Below are 24,301 nucleotides of genomic sequence, written 5' to 3' on the forward strand. Positions count from 1 at the left end.
TTCCCTGCCTTCTCGGAGCCATAACTTTTTTTTATTTTTCCGTTCACATAGCGGTATGGGGGTTTGTTTTTTGTGGGACAAGTTATACTTTCTAATGCCGCCATTTAATATGGCATACAATGTAGTGGAAAGCAGGAAATAAGTTCTAAATGGGGTGCAATAGGAAAAAGAAACACAATTCCGCTACAGTTTTACAGATTTTCTCCCTATAACATTCCCTATGCAGCCCTTTATTCTCTAGGTCAGTGGGATTACAAAGATACCACATATGTGTGGGCTTTTATTGTGTTTTAATACTGAAATATTCTGACCCTTGTAACTTTTTTAGTTATGTCTACTGAGCGGTGTGGGGGCTCATTTTTTGCTCATTTCCATAGAACTACAGTATAGGCTGAATTTGCTATTATCCTATGTTGGCTTGCCGCTAAGACGTTAGAACGAAGGACTGTCTTCCCTGATTCCCGCTTGGGGAAGCTGGTCTTAACCCAGAAGCGAATGCTTCCAGATTTTTTGCTATTTAGATGCTTGATCACGGCATCTAAAGGGTTGAATGCCTGCGTTCTGTATTATTGCTGGTCACAGACATTAGCTGCGGGCCTCTGCTGTTTGAAACAGCAGAGACCCGTCAGCTATGGAGCAAGCTGCGTGAACCGGCGGGTGCAATGTTTAAAGACCCTCCCAGTGCAGTACTGTTTTTTTTTTTAAGTAGTGAAACATAAGAATACTATATAAATCTGGTATCACCATAATGATATTGACTTGCAGAAGAAGGCTGTCATGCCAGTTTTAGTCAACAATGTAGACCCCCTCCCTCCAAAAAATCTATAATTTCAAGTATTTTTTTCCCATTTTTCAATAGGAGATATGGCAAATTAAATGGTGCCACAAAAAATACCACTTGTGCTATAAACAACAAGCCCCTCATGCGGCTATGTGAATGAAAATGTCGAAATGTCATGGGTCTTGGAAGGTAAGAAAGAAAAAAGAAAGCGTAAAAAATTGCTTAAACGGGTTCTACAGAATTAGTGCCCATGCACACGACTGTATATTTGTATTTGCATCCGTTCCGCAAATTTGCAGAACGGATGCGGACCCATTCATTTCACACTGTGTGCTGTCTGCATCTGTACTTCCGTTCCGCGGCCCCGCAAAAAAGATAGAACATGTCCTATGCTTGTCTGCAATTGCATTTCTATCAGAGGGCTGGCCGTTCTTTCCGCAAAATTCGCACACGGCCGGCATCTGTGTTTTGCGGATAAGCAATTTATAAGAGATATAAAAGCTATGGACACTCTGGGGGGGGACTTTTTATGATTGCATTTAACTCATTTTGGGCTAGAAACATATATATATTATTTTTTTTTACAATATATAGCTAAACTCTTATCAAACTGATAAGAATATGGCTTAAATGAATTATTTATGAGGTCAGGAGATCAGAGGAAAGGCTTTACATGAGCCATCAGCTGACAGGACTGAGAAGTGATACTCAGCAAACAGACTTATTTTTTTAACCCCGTTATTAAAAAAATGGCTAAAGAATTTAATAAAGTCCACAGCCTTTAAATAATGAAAACACAAGTTTTACTGAAAATTTCCTACAAAACCATATATACCGTATTTTTCGCCCTATAAGACGCACCGCGGCCCATAAGACGCACCTAGGTTTTTGGGGAGGAAAATAAGAAAAAAAATATTTTGGTGGGTTTGGAACTAATGGTGGTCTGTGGATGGCACTATTAGTGGGGATCTGTGGATGGCACTATTATGGGGGATCTGTGGATGTCACTGTTATGGGGGGATCTGTGAAGGACACGGTTATGGGGGATCTGGGGATGGCACTGTTATGGGGGATCTGGGGATGGCACTGTTATGGGGGATCTGTGGATGACGCACTGTTATGGGGGGGATCTGTGACGGACACTGTTATGGGGGGGATCTGTGAAGGACACTGTTACAGGGGGGATCTGTGGCTGACACTATTATGGGAGATCTGTGGATGGCACTGTTATGGGGATCTGTGGATGGCACTATTATGGGGGATCTGTGGATGGCACTGTTATGGGGGGGGGATCTGTGAAGGACACTGTTACGGGGGGGATCTGTGGATTGCACTGTTATATATGTGTTATCCACAGAACCCCCCCACTCCATAACAGTGCCATCCACAGATCCCCCACCCCATAACAGTGCCATCCTCAGACCCCCCACCCCTTAACTGTGCCATCCACAGATGTCCCCCATAAAACTGTCATCCACAGATCCCCCCCCCCCACCGCTCCAGTGCTGCAGTATACAAATATAAAATGTCTCATTCAATTAAAAGTGATTAAACATGCCCCCTCACCTCTAATATTACCGTACACCCTAACAGCTTCTGTACAACACAGGCCAGGCGGGCGGGCAGCAGCGTGACTCACTGAGGTCACAAGTGCCTGCGCCGCCTGCTTCATTCATAAAGTAGGCGGCGCAGGCACGTGACATCAGGGAGTTACGCTGCCGCCCGCCCGGCCTGCCTGCATTCTACAGAAGCTGTTAGGGTGTACGGTAATATTAGAAGTGAGGGGGCATGTTTAATCATTTTTAATTGAATGAGACATTTTATATTTGTATACTGCAGCACTGGAGCGGCGGGGCCGGAGTACAGTGACTGCACCGGCCCTGCCGCAATTGCCAGCCCCCAGCTCCTCCTCCCAGTCCCTCCCCGCTCATACATCGCAGCCATTTTTGGGGGCGAAAAAGTGCGTCTTATGGGGAGAAAAATATGGTATATCAATATGTGAAGGCAGACTTTCAATAAAAAGGAAATAAAATAGGAAACAATTAAATGTGCAGAAAATTTGATACTATAGTTGCAAGAAAAAGTATGTGAACCCTTTGGAATGATATAGATTTCTGCACAAATTGGTCATAAAATGTGATCTGATCTTCATCTAAGTCACAACAATAGACAATCACAGTCTGCTTAAACTAATAACACACAAAGAATTAGATGTTACCATGTTTTTATTGAACACTCCATGTAAACATTCACAGTGCAGGTGGAAAAAGTATGTGAACCCTTAAATTGAATAACTGGTTGAACCTCCTTTGGCAGCAATAACTTGAACCAAACGTTTCCTGTAGTTGCAGATCAGACGTGCACCACGGTCAGGAGTAATTCTTGACCATTCCTCTTTACAGAACTGTTTCAGTTCAGCAATATTCATGCCACAGCATCTCAAGCGGGTTGAGGTCAGGACTCTGACTGGGCCACTCCACAAGGCGTATTTTCTTCTGTTTAAGCCATTCTGTTGTTCATTTACTTTTATGCTTTGGGTCGTTATCCTGTTGCAACACCCATCTTCTGTTGAGCTTCAGCTGGTGGACAGATGGCCTTAAGTTCTCCTGCAAAATGTCTTGATAAACTTGGGAATTCATTTTTCCTTCGATGATAGCAATCCGTCCGGGCCCTGACGCAACAAAGCAGCCCCAAACCATGATGCCCCCACCACCATACTTCACAGTTGGGATGAGGTTTTGATGTTGGTGTGCTGTGCCTCTTTTTCTCCACACATAGTGTTGTGTGTTTCTTCCAAACATCTGAACTTTGGTTTCATCTGTCCACAGAATATTTTGCCAGTACTGCTGTGGAACATCCAGGTGCTCTTGTGCAAACTGTAAACGTGCAGCAATGTTTTTTTTGGACAGCAGTGGCTTCCTCTGTGGTATCCTCCCATGAAATCCATTCTTGTTTAGTGTTTTATGTATCGTAGATTTACTAACAGGGATGTTAGCATATGCCAGAGACTTTTGTAAGTCTTTAGCTGACACTCTAGGATTTTTCTTCACCTCATTGAGCAGTCTGCACTGTGCTCTTGAGGTCATCTTTACAGGACAGCCACTCCTAGGGAGAGTAGCATCAGTGCTGAACTTTCTCCATTTATAGACAATTTGTCTTACCGTGGACTGATGAACAGCAAGGCTTTTGGAGATACTTTTATAACCCTTTCCAGCTTTATGCAAGTCAACAATTCTTCTGAGAGCTCTTTTGTGCGAGGCATCATTCACATCAGGCAATGCTTCTTGTGAAAAGCAAACCCAGAACTGTTGTGTGTTTTTTATAGGCAAGGCAGTTGTAACCAACACCTCCAATCTCATCTCATTGATTGGACTCCAGTTGGTTGACACCTCACTCCAATTAACTCTTGGAGATGTCAATAGTCTAGGGGTTCACATACTTTTTCCACCTGCACTGTGAATGTTTACATGGTGTGTTCAATAAAAACATGGTAACATTTATTTCTTTGTGTGTTATTAATTTAAGCAGACTGTGATTGTCTATTGTTGTGACTTAGATGAAGATCAGATCACATTTTATGACAAATTTGTGCAGAAATCCATATCATTCCAAAGGGTTCACATACTTTTTCTTGCAACTGTAAATATAAAATAAAACTGGGCATGTGTTTCATACTTAATCTAGTAACTTACCAGCCATTGTTCGTATTTTTCCATGGCTATTTTCTCCTTCTCCTCCCTTTCAGCTTGCAGTGTCTTCAGCTTTTGTTTCTCAAGCATTTCTTGTTTTTTCTTTTCTTTTATTACATGTTCCTTGCGGTCACTCCTACATTATAGTAAAACAGTGAAGGAGTCATTTCATTTTGATTGGCAAGAAGGAAGTTAGCTGACACGAGAGACGCTGACATACAAAACCTTCTTAGAATAGCGCCCTCTATTGAGTGTTCTTTCCGCATCCAAATGCCCAGTCTACAAAAGATAGAACATGTCCTATACTTGTCCACAAAATGCGGACCGTGAAACAATTGAAGTCAATCGGTCCACATAAAAATGCAGACGGCACAAGGAACACTGTAACCTCAAAAACGTTGTACTCTCAAACCGGGACAAAAAATCATGCCCATACAAAAAAATTATGTAAAATATATAGCTTTATTACATCAAATAAAGACAAGAAATAATAAAAAGACATAGAAAAATAAGTTAGGGGTAATAGTGTCAGAAAGGAAACAATAACCTAAAATGCTATGTGGAATCACAGGCCCCCCAAGTCTCGCAGCCCCCGAAAAGAATGTAATACATGTCCACAACAATAAAGATGATCACAGATGAGATAAACGGTAAATATGAGTAAAGTAATAAACACCCCAGCCTATATCCAGTAATAACTAGTATCTAAGAAACATACGTCCCACAATGGATGAAGGGTCAAACACAAAGTAACAACCAATATCAACCATCTCAAAGCTCACCTGTGGACATAAGGGGGAGAAAGATGTTGGGGAACCAGAAAAAACGCCTTCGTCAGGAGGTCAAATATGTACTGATCTGGTGTCCTTATATATCCATATATGGCGCATCTGGTTATACATTCATGCCTTTGTTAATGCTTGATGGGGCTTTTGTGTTTTTCCCTTGGCACACGGAACACTGCCTTAGGCTACTTTCACACTTGTGTTTAACTTTTCTGGTATTGAGATCCGGCAGAGGATTTCAATACTGGAGAAAAACGCTTCCATTTTGTCCCCATTCACTGTCAATAGGGACAAAACGGAACTGAACAGAACGGAGTGCGCCAAAATGCATTCCGTTCTGTTTGGTTGCGTTCCCATAACGGAAAGCAACCGACAGCAAGCTGCGGTTTTCTGTCCGGCATGGGATGCAGGGCAAAACGTTTTCTCGGACACAATAGAAAACGGATCTGGCACCCACTGACTATCAATGGCGTTCATGACGAATCCGCCATTGCTATTTTAAAGATAATACAACCGGATCCGTTCATAACGGATGCAGATGGTTGTATTATCAGTAACGGAAGCGTTTTTACTGATCCCTGCAAGTGTGAAAGTAGCCTTATTTTGCAGATCGGTGGTTTGTGGACCGCAAAATGCTTAAGGTGGTGTTCATGAGGCCTTAGGGGTCTATGAGTCCCAGCTCTGATGAAATACTTTTCATTTCCAACAAGGGATGAGCTTGCCTCTCTGTCCATGATACAGTTAGATAGCCGCAGGGTGATTCCCTGTCACTGCATATCCATAAGCTGGTAGAGCAAGTGCTGAAGACAGTGCCAGAAATAGTAATAGAGGAATATGGCTCATCACTTAATATTTTGAACAAAAATGTAAAACTTACCATCTTTCAAATGCAGATAAGTTTTCCCTTTTCTTCTCCATGAAAGCGTTCTGTTCTTTTCTCTTCTTCTCCACTTCAGAGTGCTTTTCTTTCAGGACCTTTTCCTTTAAGTAGTCTTCCTTGGCCTCCTTCCATTTCTCAAAGGCCTTAAAATCGATAAGAGACTAAGGTTTATATCTTTGTTGTTACATATGACTGGGACATGCACAAAATGCCTATAAAATGTATCTTGACTTTTAGCATTGTAGCAAAACAAATCCAGCACCAGAAACGGTCCAATAAAAGCCATGGTTTATTTCTTGAAAAAAATCCAAAAAGGTTTTTACTTTTAGCATGCGCTGCTCCTGTCTGTTCTAGCAGTTACCATGAAAGAAGAATCCTGGAGCATCTTATTGTATAACTCTACGTTGTTTCATTCCTCTGTATGAATAAATTGACAAGGGGGCATTACCATTGTCAAAGGAGCGCGTCTCAACGTAGCCTGACACTGTCAGCTATGACTGGACAGTGTGAGACTGTGTAGGGAACGCCCCCAAGTGGTAACTCCCACTTGGCAGATCCATTTAGATGACCATCTGCCAAGTTTAATATATTGTCACGTCATATTTGTGTTTGACCGTGACGCGGTTGCTGCGCAGACTGGTTGCCAGGGGCAACGTGTCGTTTGTGGTTTGCACGTGCACTTCCCCTTTAAGGTGTGCCTCCCTGCTGTTTGGTGAGCAAGGGGTTAATCTTCTGGCTAGTGGGGATTAAGGTGTGGCCGCAAGCTTGATATATACCTGTGGCTTGCAGGCTGGGGGCAGTTTTTCTACAGCCTTGTTTGGTGATGGAGTTCTGCTCCTTGCCTGGGTGATTCTGCCCAGTCCTTGAGGGCCACCTTATTGGACAAAAATAGTCTTTCCTTATGTATGCTCCTGGTTCCCTACCTATGTTCAGGGTGTGTTGTACGCCTTCATGGTTGTTACATGTCTGGGCTGTTGTTGGTGTTTGTCCCTACATGTATGTTTGATGTTTGCCCTGTATGTTGAAGCCTGTTTGCAGCGCTGCTTGGGGCTGCCATGCACTGTGTGAGCATGGGGGGCTCTGGCAGTGTTGGTATGCTGGATTCCTGTGTGGGTTGTTTGTACTGTGACCTGCTGTGTGTTCGGGCTCCTGGACTGATGCACGGGTTCCAGTTGTGGAGGCTTCGGCAGGTAAGTGAGTTGTCTCGTTGTTCTTACCTGCCGATCCCCTGCTTCTAGGCCTTTAGAGACTCCTGTTCCTCCGTGTTGTAGGTGAACAGGTTGTCTCTCTCCTGCTCCTTTGTAAGGGATTTCCAGGGCGACTCAGGATATTAGGTATCCAGTGTATGAGCCGTCCCACCATCAGGGTCCGCTCATACGGTTAGGAGTTAGGGAGAGGATTAGGAGGTGACCTGCTCCCTGATCCCGGCGTCCTGGCCTAGTTGCTACCACTATCCCTTTACATTGTACGGTGGGGAGGTTTCCCCACTCCCCACCGTGACATATATTTGTCCAATAGTCGGATGAAAGATCTTTTTGCAAACAACGTTCCAGGAAAGTCCATCGCCTTGTTTTAATGAAAGTGCATGTTTAAGGGAGAGTTCAGACATATATGCAGTGTGTACTCTTCAACGCAAACCCAAAGCAAAAAACAGTACTATACATGTAATGGAAAAATTAAATGGAAAAAAAATTCAAATAAAAATAAATTACAGGTTGCGAGTTATCTGATCCATAGTGTGCTCATTATGTTGCAGGAATGCCACATATTATCAGCACAGATTTCACCTCTTGAATGTATATGGGTGAAATACGCAGTGAATCCACAGGAAAGTCCCAATGTAACACATGGGGTATGATCCATGGTATAAAAATTCTGCCCTGTGTAGACTTACCTGATGGAGAGTCAATAATAAGTAAATTGCGGCACGCAGAGTATTTGCTTGCGATTTAGGTTATTTATTATTGCGATACCATATAAGATCATGACCCGGTTACATTGTAAGCCCAATTAGGCAACCACTTTTGATAATGATGGTGATGGCGACATTATCAAAAGTGGTTGCCTAATTGGGCTTACAATGTAACTGGATCATGATCTTATATGGTATCCCAATAATAAATAACCTAAATCGCAAGCAAATACTCTGTGTGCCGCAATTTACTTATTCTTGATTCCGACTATTCAGTCTTTGCTGGCACCAGTATCTACAGTGTGCGGCGCTCCATCCTCTTACTATTACCCGATGGAGAAGGCAGCAGATGACTAGACGGGATTAAATTCAGGCTACTTGTCGTGATTTAGATAATGTCAAATCACATGTGGTCTGATGTACCAAACTTTCTCAGAGACAAGGGGGGGAATTTATCATGAGAGGAATATTTGAAGTCAGTTTTGCTTGAGTCTGTGTTACCTTATGCCACATGTATCAAATGTCTCATGCCACTTGATAAATTTGTGCTATCCATAAACCTAACACTTCTGTCTAGAGAAGCTCCTCCAGTTGTCCTCCTCCACCCTCCTCCTGGAGTGAGCTGGCTAAAAAGGTCTCAGTGATGAATCTGGAGCGAAACTCATTAACATAGCTAACCACACCCACTTCTGCACCCACATTACAAAACTGGAGTCAGTAGTGTAAAAATGCAAAAAGTCGCTAAATTTTTGCAAGCGACAGCAAAAAGTTGCAAAAGACCTATTTTGCGACTTTTTGATGCCAGACTTCTGGAGTGACTTTATGATAAATCAGAGCCAAGGTGTATTAAAGGGGTACTCTGTTGGTTAAAGCTATCCTCTATCCACTGATCACGAGAAAGGAGGCCCCATACCCCTGCAGCTTCCCTGAAAAAAAACGGAGAGGCCGGTCGCACATGCACACAGGCGCTCTATTCATTTCTATAGGAGTTCTGAAGATAGTCAAGCGCTGTACTTGGCTATCTCTTGAATTCTTATAGAAATGAATGGAGCAGCCACGGCGCATGTACGACTGGCCATTCTGGTCATTTCAGGGGAGCTGCAGGGTCCCTGTTCTCGTGATCGGTGGGGGTCCCAGCGGTAGGACCACCACCAATCTAATAGTTATCTCCTATTCTGTGGATAGCGGATAACCTTAACCAACTGGAATACCGTTTTAAGGGTCCATTCACACGTCCGCAAGTGTTTTGCGGTCCGCAAAACAGGGACACCGGCCATGTGCGTTCCACATTTTGCGGACCGCGCATGGACGGCACTTTAAATAGAAATGCCTTTCTTGTCCGTGTCTGCGGACAAGAATAGGACATGTTCTATTTTTTTGCAGAACAGAAGTGCGGATGCAGAACGGAAGTGTGGATGTGGACAGCACACAGTGTGCTGTCCGCATCTTTTGTGGCCCCATTGAAAATGAATGGGTAGCAGATCCATTCCAACACTTTGCGGAACAGATCCGGACCCATTTTGTGGATATTGAATGGACCCTAAGACAATCAACCTAAAATTCAACCGCAACCGCCTAAAATTCAATGTAATTTCCTAAATTACACAAGAAACAGGAAATCTACAATCTGATTGCAATGGGCCACGTCTCTGCATTACAGATACTGTATATAATAACCATTAAACATTATATATAAAATATAGTATACTGTATATACATAAATATATTATAGCAGGGCTCAACAAATCCCAGGCGCCAGGTCGCCATGGCGATCAGGAATTTGGTCCTGGCGCTTGAGTATTTGTCAGCCCGTTTTCAAAGGTGCCCGGGCGACGGGTGCAGATGCGCCGGAGGGGGGCCCGTTCTGTCCAGAGGCAGCAGGAGTGGAGATGAGCACCTCCATTGTGGAAGCGCTCATCTCCATATTCATCTGTATCGCCGTCCTCAGGACAGCGATACAGATGAATGGTGCGGAGGAGCAGGGGAGAGGCGTCTCCCTTGCCCGTTCCTCTGATAGGCTACAGGCACTAGGCCTGTAGCCTAGCAGAGGCTGGTGCAGGCGGCGCGATTACGTCATCGCGCCGCCTGAGCCGTACAGTGCGGGACACAGGCCGGAAGAGGCCTGCATCGCATCACTTACAGCAGCATAAGGTAAGTATATGAGTTTATTGTTTTTATTATTTATAGTATACTGTGGCAAGGGGGGTGGGGGCCCTATATACTGGCACAATATGGGGGCGGCTGGCACTATGGAGAAGAGGGAAAGCACTATGGGGCCCTATATACTGGCACAATATGGGGGGCACTATGGAGAAGAGGGGAAGCACTATGGGAGCCCTATATACTGGCACATTATGGGGGGCACTATGGGGGCCCTATATACTGGCACATTATGGGGGGCACTATGGAGAAGAGGGGAAGGAGCACTATGGGGGCATCTACTGGGGGCCCTATGTAATGGCATGCATTATTGGGGGGCTCTATGGAGAAGTGGGGGGGGGAGCACTATGGGGGCATCTACTGGGGGGCTTTATGACGCGGCTCCGCCTGGCTCCTAACTTTTTTAGCTGGCTCCTAGATTCCAAGAAAATTTGTGAAGCCCTGTATTATAGTATAGTATAAACAGACGTTTCTGTAGTCTGATTCTCAAGTCAATAAACAGGAGACATTTCTAAAAACTGAAGGGGGACTTGCCGATGACCAGTTGAGGGTACTGCTACTACTGTATGTACCAAAGGTCTTCTGACAAAAGAGAACTGAACTCTGAGTTTATGGGCAGCCCCTCCACTTTTTCTTTGAACTGGTGTCGATAAGTTGCCTTGCTGTTTCTGGGTGAATATTCCATATAATTAGTAGTTTAGTATAGTTTGACAGTCTTTGCTCGGTGGTTCTGAGCTTATGCATATTGATACATGTAGTGTTTATGGACATTTATCATCTATACACAGGATGTCTTATCGCTGGGGGCCCAAATGCTTGTGCCCACCCCATTCCTCCTCACTGCAGGACTACAATGAGGTGGCACCCGAGTGGAGCGGTAGCCGTATATATGCCCTGACCCTTCTTTCAGTGTCAATGGGGCTGACAGAAGTGGTCAGGTTCTGTGTAGCATTCATCTGTCTCCATCTGTCACACTTTGATTAGAGACGCACCGCACATGCCTGACCGCCACTCCAAAGTTCTCCTAGCTGAGGTCATGCAATGAGTAGGAATGGAGGACTTGGGACTTCTATTCCAGTGATTGGTGAAGGGTCCAGTGGTGGAACTCCAACCGCCAGACATTTATTAACTATCCCGTGGGTAGAAGATGCAATACAATCAATAATGATGTACCTTCCTGCAGTCCTCCCTTTTACGTGCAATTTCTTGAAGTTCCTCCATTTTTTTAATTTCTTCCATTTTTTTCTTTGCTTGACTGTTTTTTACGTCTTTCTTTTTCTCGGCTTTCCATGCCATAAAAGCAGCCATTGCTTCTTCTTTTTTCATAGTGCTGTCCTGCAGGAAAACATAAAGGATAATTCACTGTACTTCAGCTATATGTGAAGTACGTAGTTTCACAGTACGGTATTAATGGTGTGGATTCATGGGAGTCATAGAAAGGGGCCATGAACTGCATGAGGGCCACAAATTATATTCAATGTCTAGTGCCTCTGGTCTGCAGTCCTTTCCCATTTTATGTTACGGGAGATACTTATATGAGCACATTTGGCTGGTTCCAAAGCTTCTGTTCACTATATTTTAAGGAAAACCATCACCATGAATGACCACTCTACTCCATACGAAACTGAGGTTTTGCATTTCTGCATTTTTGTTTTTCACTCGTTGCCTTTCCAGGGCCATATTTTCCATTCACATTGCCGTATGAGAGCTTGTTTTATGTGGGACAAGTTGCATTTTCTAATGCCACCATTTAACATTGGTAGTGGGGAGCTGAAAAAAATTCCAAATGGGGTGAAAATTGGAAAAGTTTAATGGGTTTTGTTTTTACTGCATTCCCTGTGGAGTAAAACTAACCCGTTACTTTCATTCTCCAGGTCAGTATGGTTAGGCGATACTACAAATGCATGTTTTTTTTTATTTAAATAAAACTGAAAAAAAATAAAAACCTTGAAAAAATGTTTACTTCTTTTACAGTTTCGCTGTTTGCCGTATGGGATAAATATTGTTATATTCTAATAGTACAGATGTTTTTGCACATGGCGTATATTTAGATTTTGGGGAAAAGGGTGTGCTTTGAATTTTTACATATTTGTTCTTTAATATTTTTAAACATTTAATTTTTTACACTTTTTCATAATTCCCATAGGCAACTATACGAAGCAATCACCTGCTTCTCTAATAGACTCTAATGTATTACACATGAGGATTACACTGTGTTCCTATGGAGCCCTGCCAGCGGCCGGACAAAAACCACTGTGCGCAGCAGTTTTCGTCTGCCCGATTCTCGGCATGTTTGCCAGGTTGTTGCCGGATCTCTGCCTGTCCCCATTATAGTGAATATGGCCGGCAGGTAGCATATGGCAATGCCGGATCCAGACATCCCTGCAGGCTGCTCCTTGCTGGAAAAGCCTGCCGCAGATGTCTAACTCAAATGTGATACAGGCCTTACCCACCACTTTTCAAAGCTGAGCAGGTGGTGCAAAAATGCTAAATAGTTTGTGCAAATAAACCCCAAAAAGTCCTATTTTGCAACTTTTTTTTTTTTTACAGCCAAAGTATTGGAGTGCAGGCCTTGAGAAAGTTTTAAAACTAGGGAGCCGAGGAGAAGAGTCCAGTGTGCCACTTCTCTCTGAGACCCGTCAGTCAAGTCGGGCAGTGGGGAGAAGCCAGGTAGTGGGCTCTATCCTCCATGCCAAGCTCAGTTTTAAAGTTTTAAAATGTAAAACTGACATCTCAGTAATAAGGGAGCCTGTCAGGAATTCACAGTGCCCATGAAACTAAGAACAGATTCCCTTTAAATACATACCACGTACCAATTTTAACGATGTTCTTATTCACTGAAGTTGAACATTAACACGACGTAACCCCAAAGGACACTTACTGTGTGCAGGACAATCTCTTCTCCAGCAGCAAAATGAATAGTAATATCCACATCCCCAGCACCAATATGGCATCGCTTGTGCAGATTCCCAATGAAATACCAACACCGTATACAACGAAAAACCCAGGGCACCAGGCGGAAGTTCAAATGTCATTTTACTGACCCCCCCCCCAGGGAACAGAAGCAATAAAAGTCTGGTGACACAGAGCCTTGGATTCTTTTTATTAGCCTTTAGGGAAGATGATGGATTACCTGTCTCACTTTTTCTTTCTCAAGATGCTCTTCGGCCTTTTTTAGTTTCTGCAGTTCATGAAGAAATATTTTCTTCTTTTCCAGCCAGTTCTGCAGTGAAAAATATTACCATGGAGTAAACACACTTTTATAAAAGTTACTTGGATGCAGAATATCCGCCAGTTAACAACGTGACACATGCAGAGCTTTTTAATATCTTCATTGTTGAACGGTGCCCAACCATTCCTCTTGTAAAAAGAGCTTACAGACAAAAAGAAGAAAAAAAATGACAATACTTAGAGCGGTTTGCTGAATTAGCATCTTATATAATGAAGGAAAACCTGCTGAGAAATCACAACTACCTCTGGCTCATTTCCTCTGCATTAGAATGCCTTTCTATACTCTGCGTGTAATATAGAGTATCCTGCTTTCCCTCGCATTTCATTTTATTAGGAAATGATGTATTTGGAGGAAAAGTGCAGCACAGATTAGTGCAGTCGAGAAAGATGTATTTATTTAAGAACATCTAAAATCTCCGAAAGTGCCGCTCGCCACCCACAGGGAATAAGCTTGAATGGATCTCAATGTCTGCGGCTTGAAAGCTGTGGGTTCAGCATGCAATGTGTCTTTAGACTACTACTACTACTACTACTACTACTTACGTTTTTAATGTTGTATATGAAATAAAAAAAATCTCACTTTTACGGCTCGTTCTCACAACCGTGTGAAGCCCGTGCCCGTATTGCGGACCGCATTTGCAGATCCGCAATACACAGGTCCCGTTCCGTGGCCATTCCGCATCACGGATGCAGACCCATTCATTTCAATGGGTCTGCAAATGCGGAGGTGCGGAACGGAACACTACGGAAGCACTTTCTGAGGTTCCGTTCAGTGCTTCCGCACCGCAAAAAGATAGAGCTTGCTCTATCTTTTTGCGGAACGGAGGGATCGCGGACCCATTCAATTGAATGGGGCCGCGATCCCTATGCGGCTGCCACACGGCAGGTGCCCGTGCTTAGCAGGCCGCAATTTGCGGTCCACAGCACGGGCTTCACGCGGTCGTGTGAACGAGCCCTTAATCGATTTTGGCTAGTTTTCCCTATGTTCCTTTTTTTTATTTCATTCAAAGACATTTTAGTTTGTTGTTGACATAAGGAAACTGATGCAGCAGGTACCAAGAAGAAATGGGAACCTGCTGACATTGAGATTCATCCTTCACTAAATGTATCCCCCTGTTCTTTCGGACTGAGGAAACTTATTGGTGTTGATCCCAGTGTGGTAGCCTCAGAGGTTCTATGTTGTGACTGTTATTTTGCACACTGAGGATCTTGGGACTTGGTCTTCACACCTCAGGTGGCTTCACTGGGTGGACAGACTGGTGCTAGCCAAGCTTTCTTCTTTTTAGTTGGCGAGCACTGCCTACAACTGGATATACTTTCCATCATAAATCCCACTGATCTCGCATGCACTCTATAAAAGTCAATACAGATTATACAACTGCATGCACTTCAGATATGCATTTGTCAAGGAGGCAGTCTCCTACTCCATTCCTCCTTCCCAACCATCTACAGAACTCATGATTTAAAAAATATAGACCTAATAGCCTTGTCCGTTTCTTGGCTGCTGGGTACGGTCAATGCCACCTATACTCCTATTATGAGTGACACAGTAAGATTTCCACAACAGTGCTTCACCTGTTACTTTAGAGTCTGATGTGAAGCAAAGACCTAAACATATTCAGGTGGCTGCTCTGTGAATGGAGGGAACAAAGAGTTACTACAATAATTAAAAAAATCCTATATTCTAAAACTGTTGCTGAAAGGGGTTTTACCAGTCCCTGAAAAAAGTTGAGAATGGCCAGGCATGGTGTGCGAGTTTAAAAAAACACCCAGTCATATGCTCTGGTCATCCCAGTTCCTGTAGCGCGTTTCAGCCCCACTGCATACAGTCCCTGCCTGTACCAATTCCCCACCAATCACTGATTGGCTGGCAGAGAGGACGTGAGGGGAGTTGGCACATGGCTGAGACCAGAAGTGGCAGGGATGGAGACATGCTGAAGGAACCAGGATGGCCTGAGTAGGTGAGTGGGGTTTAACTCATATACCTGACCCTCTCCAGTTTTTTTTCAGGCCCCAGACAACCCTTTTAATCAGAAAATCCACCTAAAAGGGATCTCATCAAATATCACAGATCACAATGGTGGACATTGTCCTCTCTGTGTCAGACATTCACAGCAAGCAGTCTATGGAGCTCCACCAAGCCTTCATTGTAAAAATAATAGATGTCTCGGGAAACAGACAATACTGATGTGATTTTACATTTTGTGTGTCATTCCCAGATTTAGTGTGAATGTCAACTCAGGATCTATTTACATCAGCACTGAGGTTACGATGGACACCAATGGCGCTCAGCCTACTGATCTACAGTGGTATCCATTGTGCTGTTTCTTGATGGGAAGAAAAATCGCTAGTCTGTCCATAAAATCTAATGGAATCTTTTACAGACTCCATAATATGTCTGTTGCATCCACCAGGTGCAGAGGGAAGAGGGCTTTTAGGTATTGCAAGATTTACCAATATACTGAGCGGACATGCCTGGATGTTTAATTGGATTCAGGACGCAGCCCATTGAGGGTCATTTTAGAAAAAACTAAATACCTCTGTAAATGTACTGTGTTGGAGCTCACGTGTAATTCAAAATTTTTATGAAATAAAAATCTGAAAAGGATCAAACAGCATCATGAAAACCAAGGAACACACCAGACAAGTCAGGGATAAAGTTGTGGAGAAGTGCAAAGCAGGGTTAGGTTCTAAAAAATCATCTCAAGCTCTGAACATCTCACAAAGCACTGTTAAATCCAACATCCGTAAATGGAAGGAATAATGGCACAACTGCAAACCTACCAAGACATTGCTGTCCAGCTAAACTAACAACCCAGGCAAGGAGAGCACTAATCAGAAAAGCAGCCAAGAGGCCCATGGTCACTCTGGAGAAGAAGCAGAGATCCACAGCTCAGGACCACAGGACAACTATTAGTCGTGTACTCCACAAATCTGGCTTTTATGGAAGAGCGGCAAGAAGAAAACCAGTATTAAAACCAAGCCATAAGAAGTCCCATTTTCTGTTTGCCACAAGTCATGTCTCCTACACAGCAAATGTTGAAGAAGGTGCTCTGATCAGATGAGACCAAAGTAGAAAGTTTTTGCCTAAATGCAAAACACTATGTGTGGCGGAAAACGAACACTGCACATCACCCTGAACACACCATCTATACAAACTAAGAAGACAGGTTGGCATTAGCAGGAGGTGCTTCAAACCCACATGCAGTTGTGCATATATATAGGGGAGCAAATCCTGCACTTGTGGCCCGTTGCTAATGGCAATCCCCAGCAAAATGCATACAATGGAGGATGCCCGCGGCGAACCACAAGTACCACAATAGACATCCTACACAAGGTAACAAGTGCGGATGTAATAATTAATATAACAATATAACAAAACAATAACAAACACAGGTGCACTCTGCAGTAATACTAAATCCTCAAACTGATTTTAAAATTGAGAGATTAGTCAACATGTCCTACGGTGTAGAACATGTCTAAGCTCGGACACCGCGACAAGGTTTCTCAAGTAGCCCGGGACCCTACACTCTCCTACCTGAGCCGTATGGGCGATACCAGGAGCCAGTGGGCAAATTACAGGAGCATAAGGCCGACTCACAAACAACTCACCAGTTACCTCCAGCATGTGGCCATGCTTGCAATGGGAGGAGGGAGGAGTCTGTGAGTCCCACTCAAGACTTGCTGATATGTCCCAGGCCTCACAGGTGCACCTAAATGTGACCTGTAGATGGAAAACAGGCACATTTAAATAGGAGTTTATACACCTCCAGGAATCTATATATACAAACTAAGAAGACAGGTTGGCATTAGCAGGAGGTGCTTCAAACCCACATGCAGTTGTGCATATATATAGGGGAGCACTTGAGAAACCTTGTCGCGGTGTCCGGGCTTAGACATGTTCTACACCGTAGGACATGTTGACTAATCTCTCAATTTTAAAATCAGTTTGAGGATTCAGTGATACTGCAGAGTGCACCTGTGTTTGTTATTGTTTTGTTATACTGAACACACCATCCCCACAATTAAACATGGTGATGGCAGCATCATGCTGTGGGATGCTTTTCTTCAGCAGTGACATGGAAGCTGTTCAGGAAGGAATAAGGAATAATGGCACAACTGCAAACCTACCAAGACATTGCTGTCCAGCTAAACTAACAACCCAGGTAAGGAGAGCACTAATCAGAAAAGCAGCCTAGAGGCCCATGGTCACTCTGGAGAAGATGCAGAGATCCACAGCTCAGGACCACAGGACAACTATTAGTCGTGTACTCCAAAAATCTGGCTTTTATGGAAGAGTGGCAAGAAGAAAACCAGTATTAAAACCAAGCCATAAGAAGTCCCATTTTCTGTTTGCCACAAGTCATGTAGGATACACAGCAAATGTTGAAGAAGGTGCTCTGATCAGATGAGACCAAAGTAGAAAGTTTTTGCCTAAATGCAAAACACTATGTGTGGCGGAAAACGAACACTGCACATCACCCTGAACACACCATCCCCACAATCAAACATGGTGATGGCAGCATCATGCTGTGGGATGCTTTTCTTCAGCAGTGACATGGAAGCTGTTCAGGGTTGGTGGGAAGATGGATGTAGCTAAATAGAGGGCAATCCTGAAGGACAACCTGGTAGAGGCTACAAAAGACTTGAGACTGGGACGGAGGTTCACCTTCCAGTAGGACAATGACCCTAAACATTCAGCCAGAGCTACTATGGAATGGTTTGGATCAAAGCATATTCATGTGTTATAATTGCCCAGTCAAAGTCCAGACCTAAATCCCATTGAGAATCTGAGGCGAGACTTGAAAATTGCTGTTCACAGGCGTTCTCCAACCAATCTGACAGAGCTTGAACTATTTGCAAAAAAGAATGGGCAAAAATTTCAGCCTTTAGATGGGCAAAACTGGTAGAGACATACCCCAAAAGACTCACAGCTGTAACTGCAGCAAAAGGTGATCCTACAAAGTAGTGACTCAGGGGGGCTGAATACAAATGCACACCACACTTTCCAGATTTTTGTTTATTAAAATTTAGAAAATGATGCATTATTTTCTTTTCTGTTCATGCATATTTGATACTTTGTGTTGGTCTACCACAAAAAATCCAAATAAAATACATTTAAATTTGTGGGTGTAACGTGAAAAAATTTGGAAAAGTTCAAGAGGTGTGAATATTTTTTCAAGGCACTGTATATGCTGCAGCCTTTTAACTGAATATGGAATGAGGCTGTGTTTTTATGGACTCGAGGTGCGAGGTTTCTATTTACTTCATTATTGCTTCTTGGATCATCTTGCATGGGTCGGCACTCGGATGAACAGGATCTGCATGGACTACACGGCACAAAGTTCCGTGTAGTCCATGTGTCTTCTTATTAAATATTTTAATGCTCGAATGGTTTATATTTGTAACCCTGAGAAAATGGATATCTGCATGTCTGATCTTCTAAATTAGTTTCAGTAATTACAATGGGACTCCTAACAAAACTGTAAAAAACAAAAGCAAAGGTAGAAAAATGGCTGTGATCATATCTGATTTATGGATTTTTTGCCTCTCTTGTTTCACGAGACGAAACCCAATTCATCATGGAAAGGAAAATATTTTCTTCCGTTTTATTTTTCCTGACAGCACTTTGCTTTTATTTTTTTCTTCATTTTTAAGTTTCATTTAAATGTATTCTCCTGCCACACCGCATCATCGATGGGATATGATTCATAAGCCCCACAGCTAGCAATTTATTCTACAGACATTGCTGGAGACTCCCATGCACAAAAATAAGGGATTTATTCAAAGTATTTGACCAACCAATGTCTTGAATATTACTAAAAGGGAATAAAATATGTATACTCTATTACAGCAATATACACTGTATGTATAAATTTGCATATCATCATTTTGTACTCTTTTACCCTTTTCTACCTTCAAGGCTTGTATCCAGCAAAAATGTGCTTATACTTTTATTAAGGGCTGATGCATACGAGTCCTTCATGGCTCTGTATAAGCACCCATACTGTACCTAGGCATGACTTCATATGAAAAAGTCATGGCACTGTCTACTTGATGACATGTTACGTAGGTATACTTCACATGGAGTTATATCTGCGAGGATTCTGGCGTGGATTCCATAGCTAAAATTCGCACCATAAGCCACCTTCTATTGACTTTAATGGGAAAACGTCCTAGTAATTTACTTGGTTTTTTTTTAGCCTACTTTCACACTAGCGTTTTTGCTGGATCCGGCAGGGTTCAGCTAAAACGCTTACGTTACTGATAATACAACCGTCTGCATCCGTTATAAATGGATCTGGTCGTATTATCTTTAACGTAGCCAAGACGGATCCGTCATGGAGGCCATTGAAAGTCAATGGGGAACGGATCCATTTTCTATTGTGTCAGAGAAAACGGATCTGTTCGCATTGACTTGCATTGGGGGTCATGATGGATCTGTCTTGCTTCGCATCCTATGACGGAAAGCAAACTGCAACATGTTGTGGTTTGCTCTCCGGTATGAGAACGCAACCAAACGGAACGGAATGCATTTATGCGGAATATTCGGTTCAGTTATGTTTTGTCCCCATTGACAATGAATGGGGACAAAACGTAAGCGTTTTTTTCCCAGTATTGATCCTCTATGACGGATCTCAATACCGGTAAATATTAACGCTAGTGTGAAAGTAGCCTTAATCTGCTTGTTGTTTTAAATACCGCTGCTTGGAAAAAGGAAGTGTCATGTTTATTCTTGGTGCAGATTCTGTGCCAAATCCACATCTAAGGTTCCCATTGAAAATGGTAGGATCCACTGGGTCAACTACGTAGCAATCTGAAGCGGATTCCACTGAGGTTTTTTATAGCACAGAAAAATGTCTGTGAACTCAGCCTTACAAATGTTGATTCCAGGGGGGAAATATCTTTCTATAAAATAAAAATTCATTTTTTTCCCTCCTTTTTGGAAACATATTTTTCTTCTGAATTCAGTGGAGAAAAGGTGCACCACAGACATGAGATAAAGCTTATAGCTTAGAAGGGTTTTCCAAGAGTGTAAAACGGACGGCTTATCCTGACGATAGGTCATCAATATCTGCTTAGTGGAGGTCCGACTCCTGGCACCCCTCCGATCAGCTGTTTGAAGAGGCCATGATGCTCATCTGTCCCATGGCCTAGGCAAGTGAATGAGCCCGGGCTGTAGTACCAATTATAGCAGCTATACAATGGATGGTGGGCACTCACTGAAGCACCGTGACCTCTTCAAGAAGCTGATCGGTGGCAGTGCTATGAGTTGGCCCCCGCCAACCAGTTTTCTCCTGGAATACTCCTTTAAAGCACCCACAAACACTTCATATGATTCATCCTGATAGAACATCTTAAGTGTACCTAGTGTGAAACATGGAGAAAACATGCAGAAAACAGAAAATTATGAACTTGGCTACAGACATTTGAACTCAGCCCAACAGATTTGCTATCAGGATCAGAATGGGCCAGTCAGTGCCCCATAACTCCAGCAGCAGGGTCCTCATAAAGGGGAAACCACAAAGCCTCCCTACACAGCAGACACATAGTATTATCTACAGAGCCCATGTGGTATTAGGGTACTTTCACACTTGCGTTTGAGGAATCTGGCAGGCAGTTCTGTTGCCGGATCCGTATCCGTTTGACAAATGCATTGAAATACCGGATCCGTCTCTCCGGTGTCATCCGGAAAAACGGATCCGGTATTTATTATTTTCAAATTTTTTAAGGTCTGCGCATGCGCAGACCGGAAGGCTAGATCCGTCAATGCGGCATTAATGTGGAACTAATACATTTCAATAGAAATTAATGCCGGATCTGGCATTCCGGCAAGTGTTCTGGAATTTTGGCCGGAGAAAATACTGCAGCATGCTGCTGTATTTTCTCCAGCCAAATACCGTAAAAAGACTGAACTGAAGACATCACAATGCATACTGAACAGAATTCTTTCCATTTAGAATGCATTAGGATAGGGCCGACCGTTTTTTCGGGTTCGCATCCAAGCCACAGTTTTTGCGGCTCGGGTGCGGACCCATTCACTTCAATGGGGCCGCAAAAGATGCGGACAGCACTCCGTGTGCTGTCCGCATTTGTTGTTCCGTTCCGAGGACCTGCAAAAAAAAAATATAGCATGTCCTATTCTTGTCCGTTTTGCGGACAAGAATAGGCATGTCTACAATGGGCCGCCCGTTTCGTTCCGCAAATTGCGGAAGGCACACGGGCGGCTTCCGCTTTTTGCGGACCGCAAAATACGGCACGGTTGTGTGCATATAGCCTAAAACTGAAGTGTTTTTTTTTCGGTATTGAGCCCCTAGGACGGAACTCAATACCGGAAAACTTTAACGCAAGTGTGAAAGTACCCTTAGCCAAAAGACTAATATATAGTGCTGAATACAAAGCATCATTATACAGCCAGCCACCGAACCACACACAGCGTTATAAAGACCCCTATAGTGTCGGCTTCAGAGCCCCATATAGAGCGCGCCTAAGCCTACTTTCACACTCGCGTTTGGTGCGGATCAGTCATGGATCTGCACAGACGGATCCGTTCAGATAATACAAACGTCTGCATCCGTTCAGAATGGATCCGTTTGTATTATCTTTAATATAGCCAAGACGGATCCGTCTTGAACACTATTGAAAGTCAATGGAGGACGGATCCGTTTTCTATTGTGTCATAGAAAACGAATCCGTCCCCATTGACTTACATTGTGTGTCAGAACGGATCCGTTTGGCTCAGTTTCGTCAGTCGGACACCAAAGCGGAATGGAGACTGAACTGATGCAAACTGATGCATTCTGAGCGGATGATTTTCCATTCAGAATGCATCAGAATGCAAACTGATCCGTTTTGGACCGCTTGTGAGAGCCCTGAACGGATCTCAAACGGAAAGCCAAAACGCCAGTGTGAAAGTAGCCTAAGAGCCCCCGTATACAGTAGCTCCAGCCAAATCCTGGAATGCCTTGATATGCCAACTACAAAGTTCTCATATGTTGTCAGTCACAAGCCATATACCCTAATGCCAGCAATGGTAACACCCCCATTCTTCTGCTTATATGAGAGGTAAAAAGTCTCTGACTCCTGTTTGTTGGGTAGTGAAAACACAGACATTAAAGTAGGCAATTTTAAAGAGGACCTTTCATCTGGCCAAACATTGTGAACTAAGTGTCATGATCTGTACAGCGGCGCCCAGGGATCTCACTGCACTTACTATTATCCCTGGGCGCCGCTCCGTTCTCCCGCTACGCCCTCCGGTATGTTCGGTCACTTGGTTATAGTAGGAGGAGACTTAGGGGACTTGGTTATAGTAGGCGGAGTCTGCCCTTGTTCTCCTGGGCGTCTCCTTCTCCCAGGCTGTAGCGCTGGCCAATCGCAAAAAAAAACCTCCCAGGCTGTGAACTCTGCGCTGCAATTGGCCAGCGCTACAGCCTGGGAGAAGGAGACGCCCAGGAGAACAAGGGCAGACTCCGCCTACTATAACCAAGTCCCCTAAGTCTCCTCCTACTATAACCAAGTGACCGAACATACCGGAGGGCATAGCGGGAGAACGGAGCGGCGCCCAGGGATAATAGTAAGTGCAGTGAGATCCCTGGGCGCCGCTGTACAGATCATGACACTTAGTTCACAATGTTTTGCCAGATGAAAGGTCCTCTTTAAGTGTAACAATAAGTCACCGCTGACCAATTAAAGGGGTATTACCATCTGAACATTTGTGACAAATCACTAGGCTATGCCACAAATGTCAGATAGGTGTGGGTCACACCTCTGGGACCCATTCCTATCTTGAGAATGGGGCCTCCAAAGTAAAAGGAGAGTACTCCACGCATGCATGGAGTGCAATCCATTCACTGCTATGAGACTTCCAAAAACTGTTGAGTGACAGTGCAAGTACGGCCACCCCGCCATTCTCCGCAATGTGACTGATGGAAATACCTGAGCCTGTGCTCAGCTATTTTTGTAACTTCCACAGTGGTGAACAGAGGTTGGCCATGCTGCTCTATTTTGTCTTTGGAGGCCCCGTTCTCGAGATAAGAGAAGGTCCCATAGGTGGGACTCAGAACTATCTGACATTAGTGGCATATCCTAGCGATATACCACAAATGTTTAGCTTGGAAGTCCCCTCTAAGAGAAACTGCTATAGGGCTGCCCCAACAAATAAAAACACAATATAGAAAATGATTTAAAAAGATCAATTTCTTTCTTATCAATTCTCCAATTCTAGTGGTCATAGGGGGGCACAGATGAGAAAGGTAAAAAAAAGGAAGGGAAAAGGGAATAGGGATTAGGAAATGACAAAAGTATAGAATGACATCACAGCCCCAGCCTAATTACAGTAACCTATGGGGGCAGATGACCAATAAAAAGAAAACAATGACCTTTTAGATTCTGCAGAGCCAGTACAGATAGGTTCAAGTGTCCAAGTCCTGAGTAGGTTGGAGGGTAATGCCTGATGACTTCCTAGGAGTTAGTTTCATATTCTCCTTCTTGGCTCTCAATGATTTAAAGTCATGGGGACTCTCCCAAGGAGATCTCTGGGGAAGCAGAGTGAGTTGTTTCGCCCATGAGAAACGAAAAATTCTAATGGAAAGAGCACTTTGTAGGGAGTGTTGGGAGCTGTTACTAACCGTCCTGTCAATGATTTAGGAGCTTGCCTCTTTAGCAAAGTAGAAGGCACCAGATCTTAAAAAAAAGAAGTGAGTGCCCTCAAATTTAAACTGGGTTTGTTCTTGGCTCTTTGGGAATAAGGCCTCATGCACACGACAGTTTTTGTGGCTCGGGTGCGGACCCATTCACTTTAATGGGGCCGCAAAAGATGCGGACAGCACTCCGTGTGCTGTCCGCATCCGTTGCTCCGTTCCG

General features: G+C 43.6%; 1 protein-coding gene across 1 annotated transcript in view; it reads right to left on the minus strand.

Moving 5' to 3' along the window:
* The window catches only part of MAP9 (microtubule associated protein 9), a 138,819-nt gene that overhangs the window by 3,496 nt on the left and 111,022 nt on the right, over window positions 1-24,301 (minus strand). The window contains exons 10-13 of the mRNA XM_040420518.1: window positions 13,341-13,430; window positions 11,381-11,542; window positions 6,133-6,278; window positions 4,474-4,606 (exon numbers count right to left, since the gene is read on the minus strand). Of these exons, the coding sequence (XP_040276452.1) occupies window positions 4,474-4,606; window positions 6,133-6,278; window positions 11,381-11,542; window positions 13,341-13,430 (531 nt within the window). The remainder of the gene's footprint in view (window positions 1-4,473; window positions 4,607-6,132; window positions 6,279-11,380; window positions 11,543-13,340; window positions 13,431-24,301) is intronic.

This window comes from Bufo bufo, chromosome 2, assembly GCF_905171765.1.
Source record: "Bufo bufo chromosome 2, aBufBuf1.1, whole genome shotgun sequence".
In the NCBI taxonomy this organism is placed as follows: Eukaryota; Metazoa; Chordata; class Amphibia; order Anura; family Bufonidae; genus Bufo; species Bufo bufo.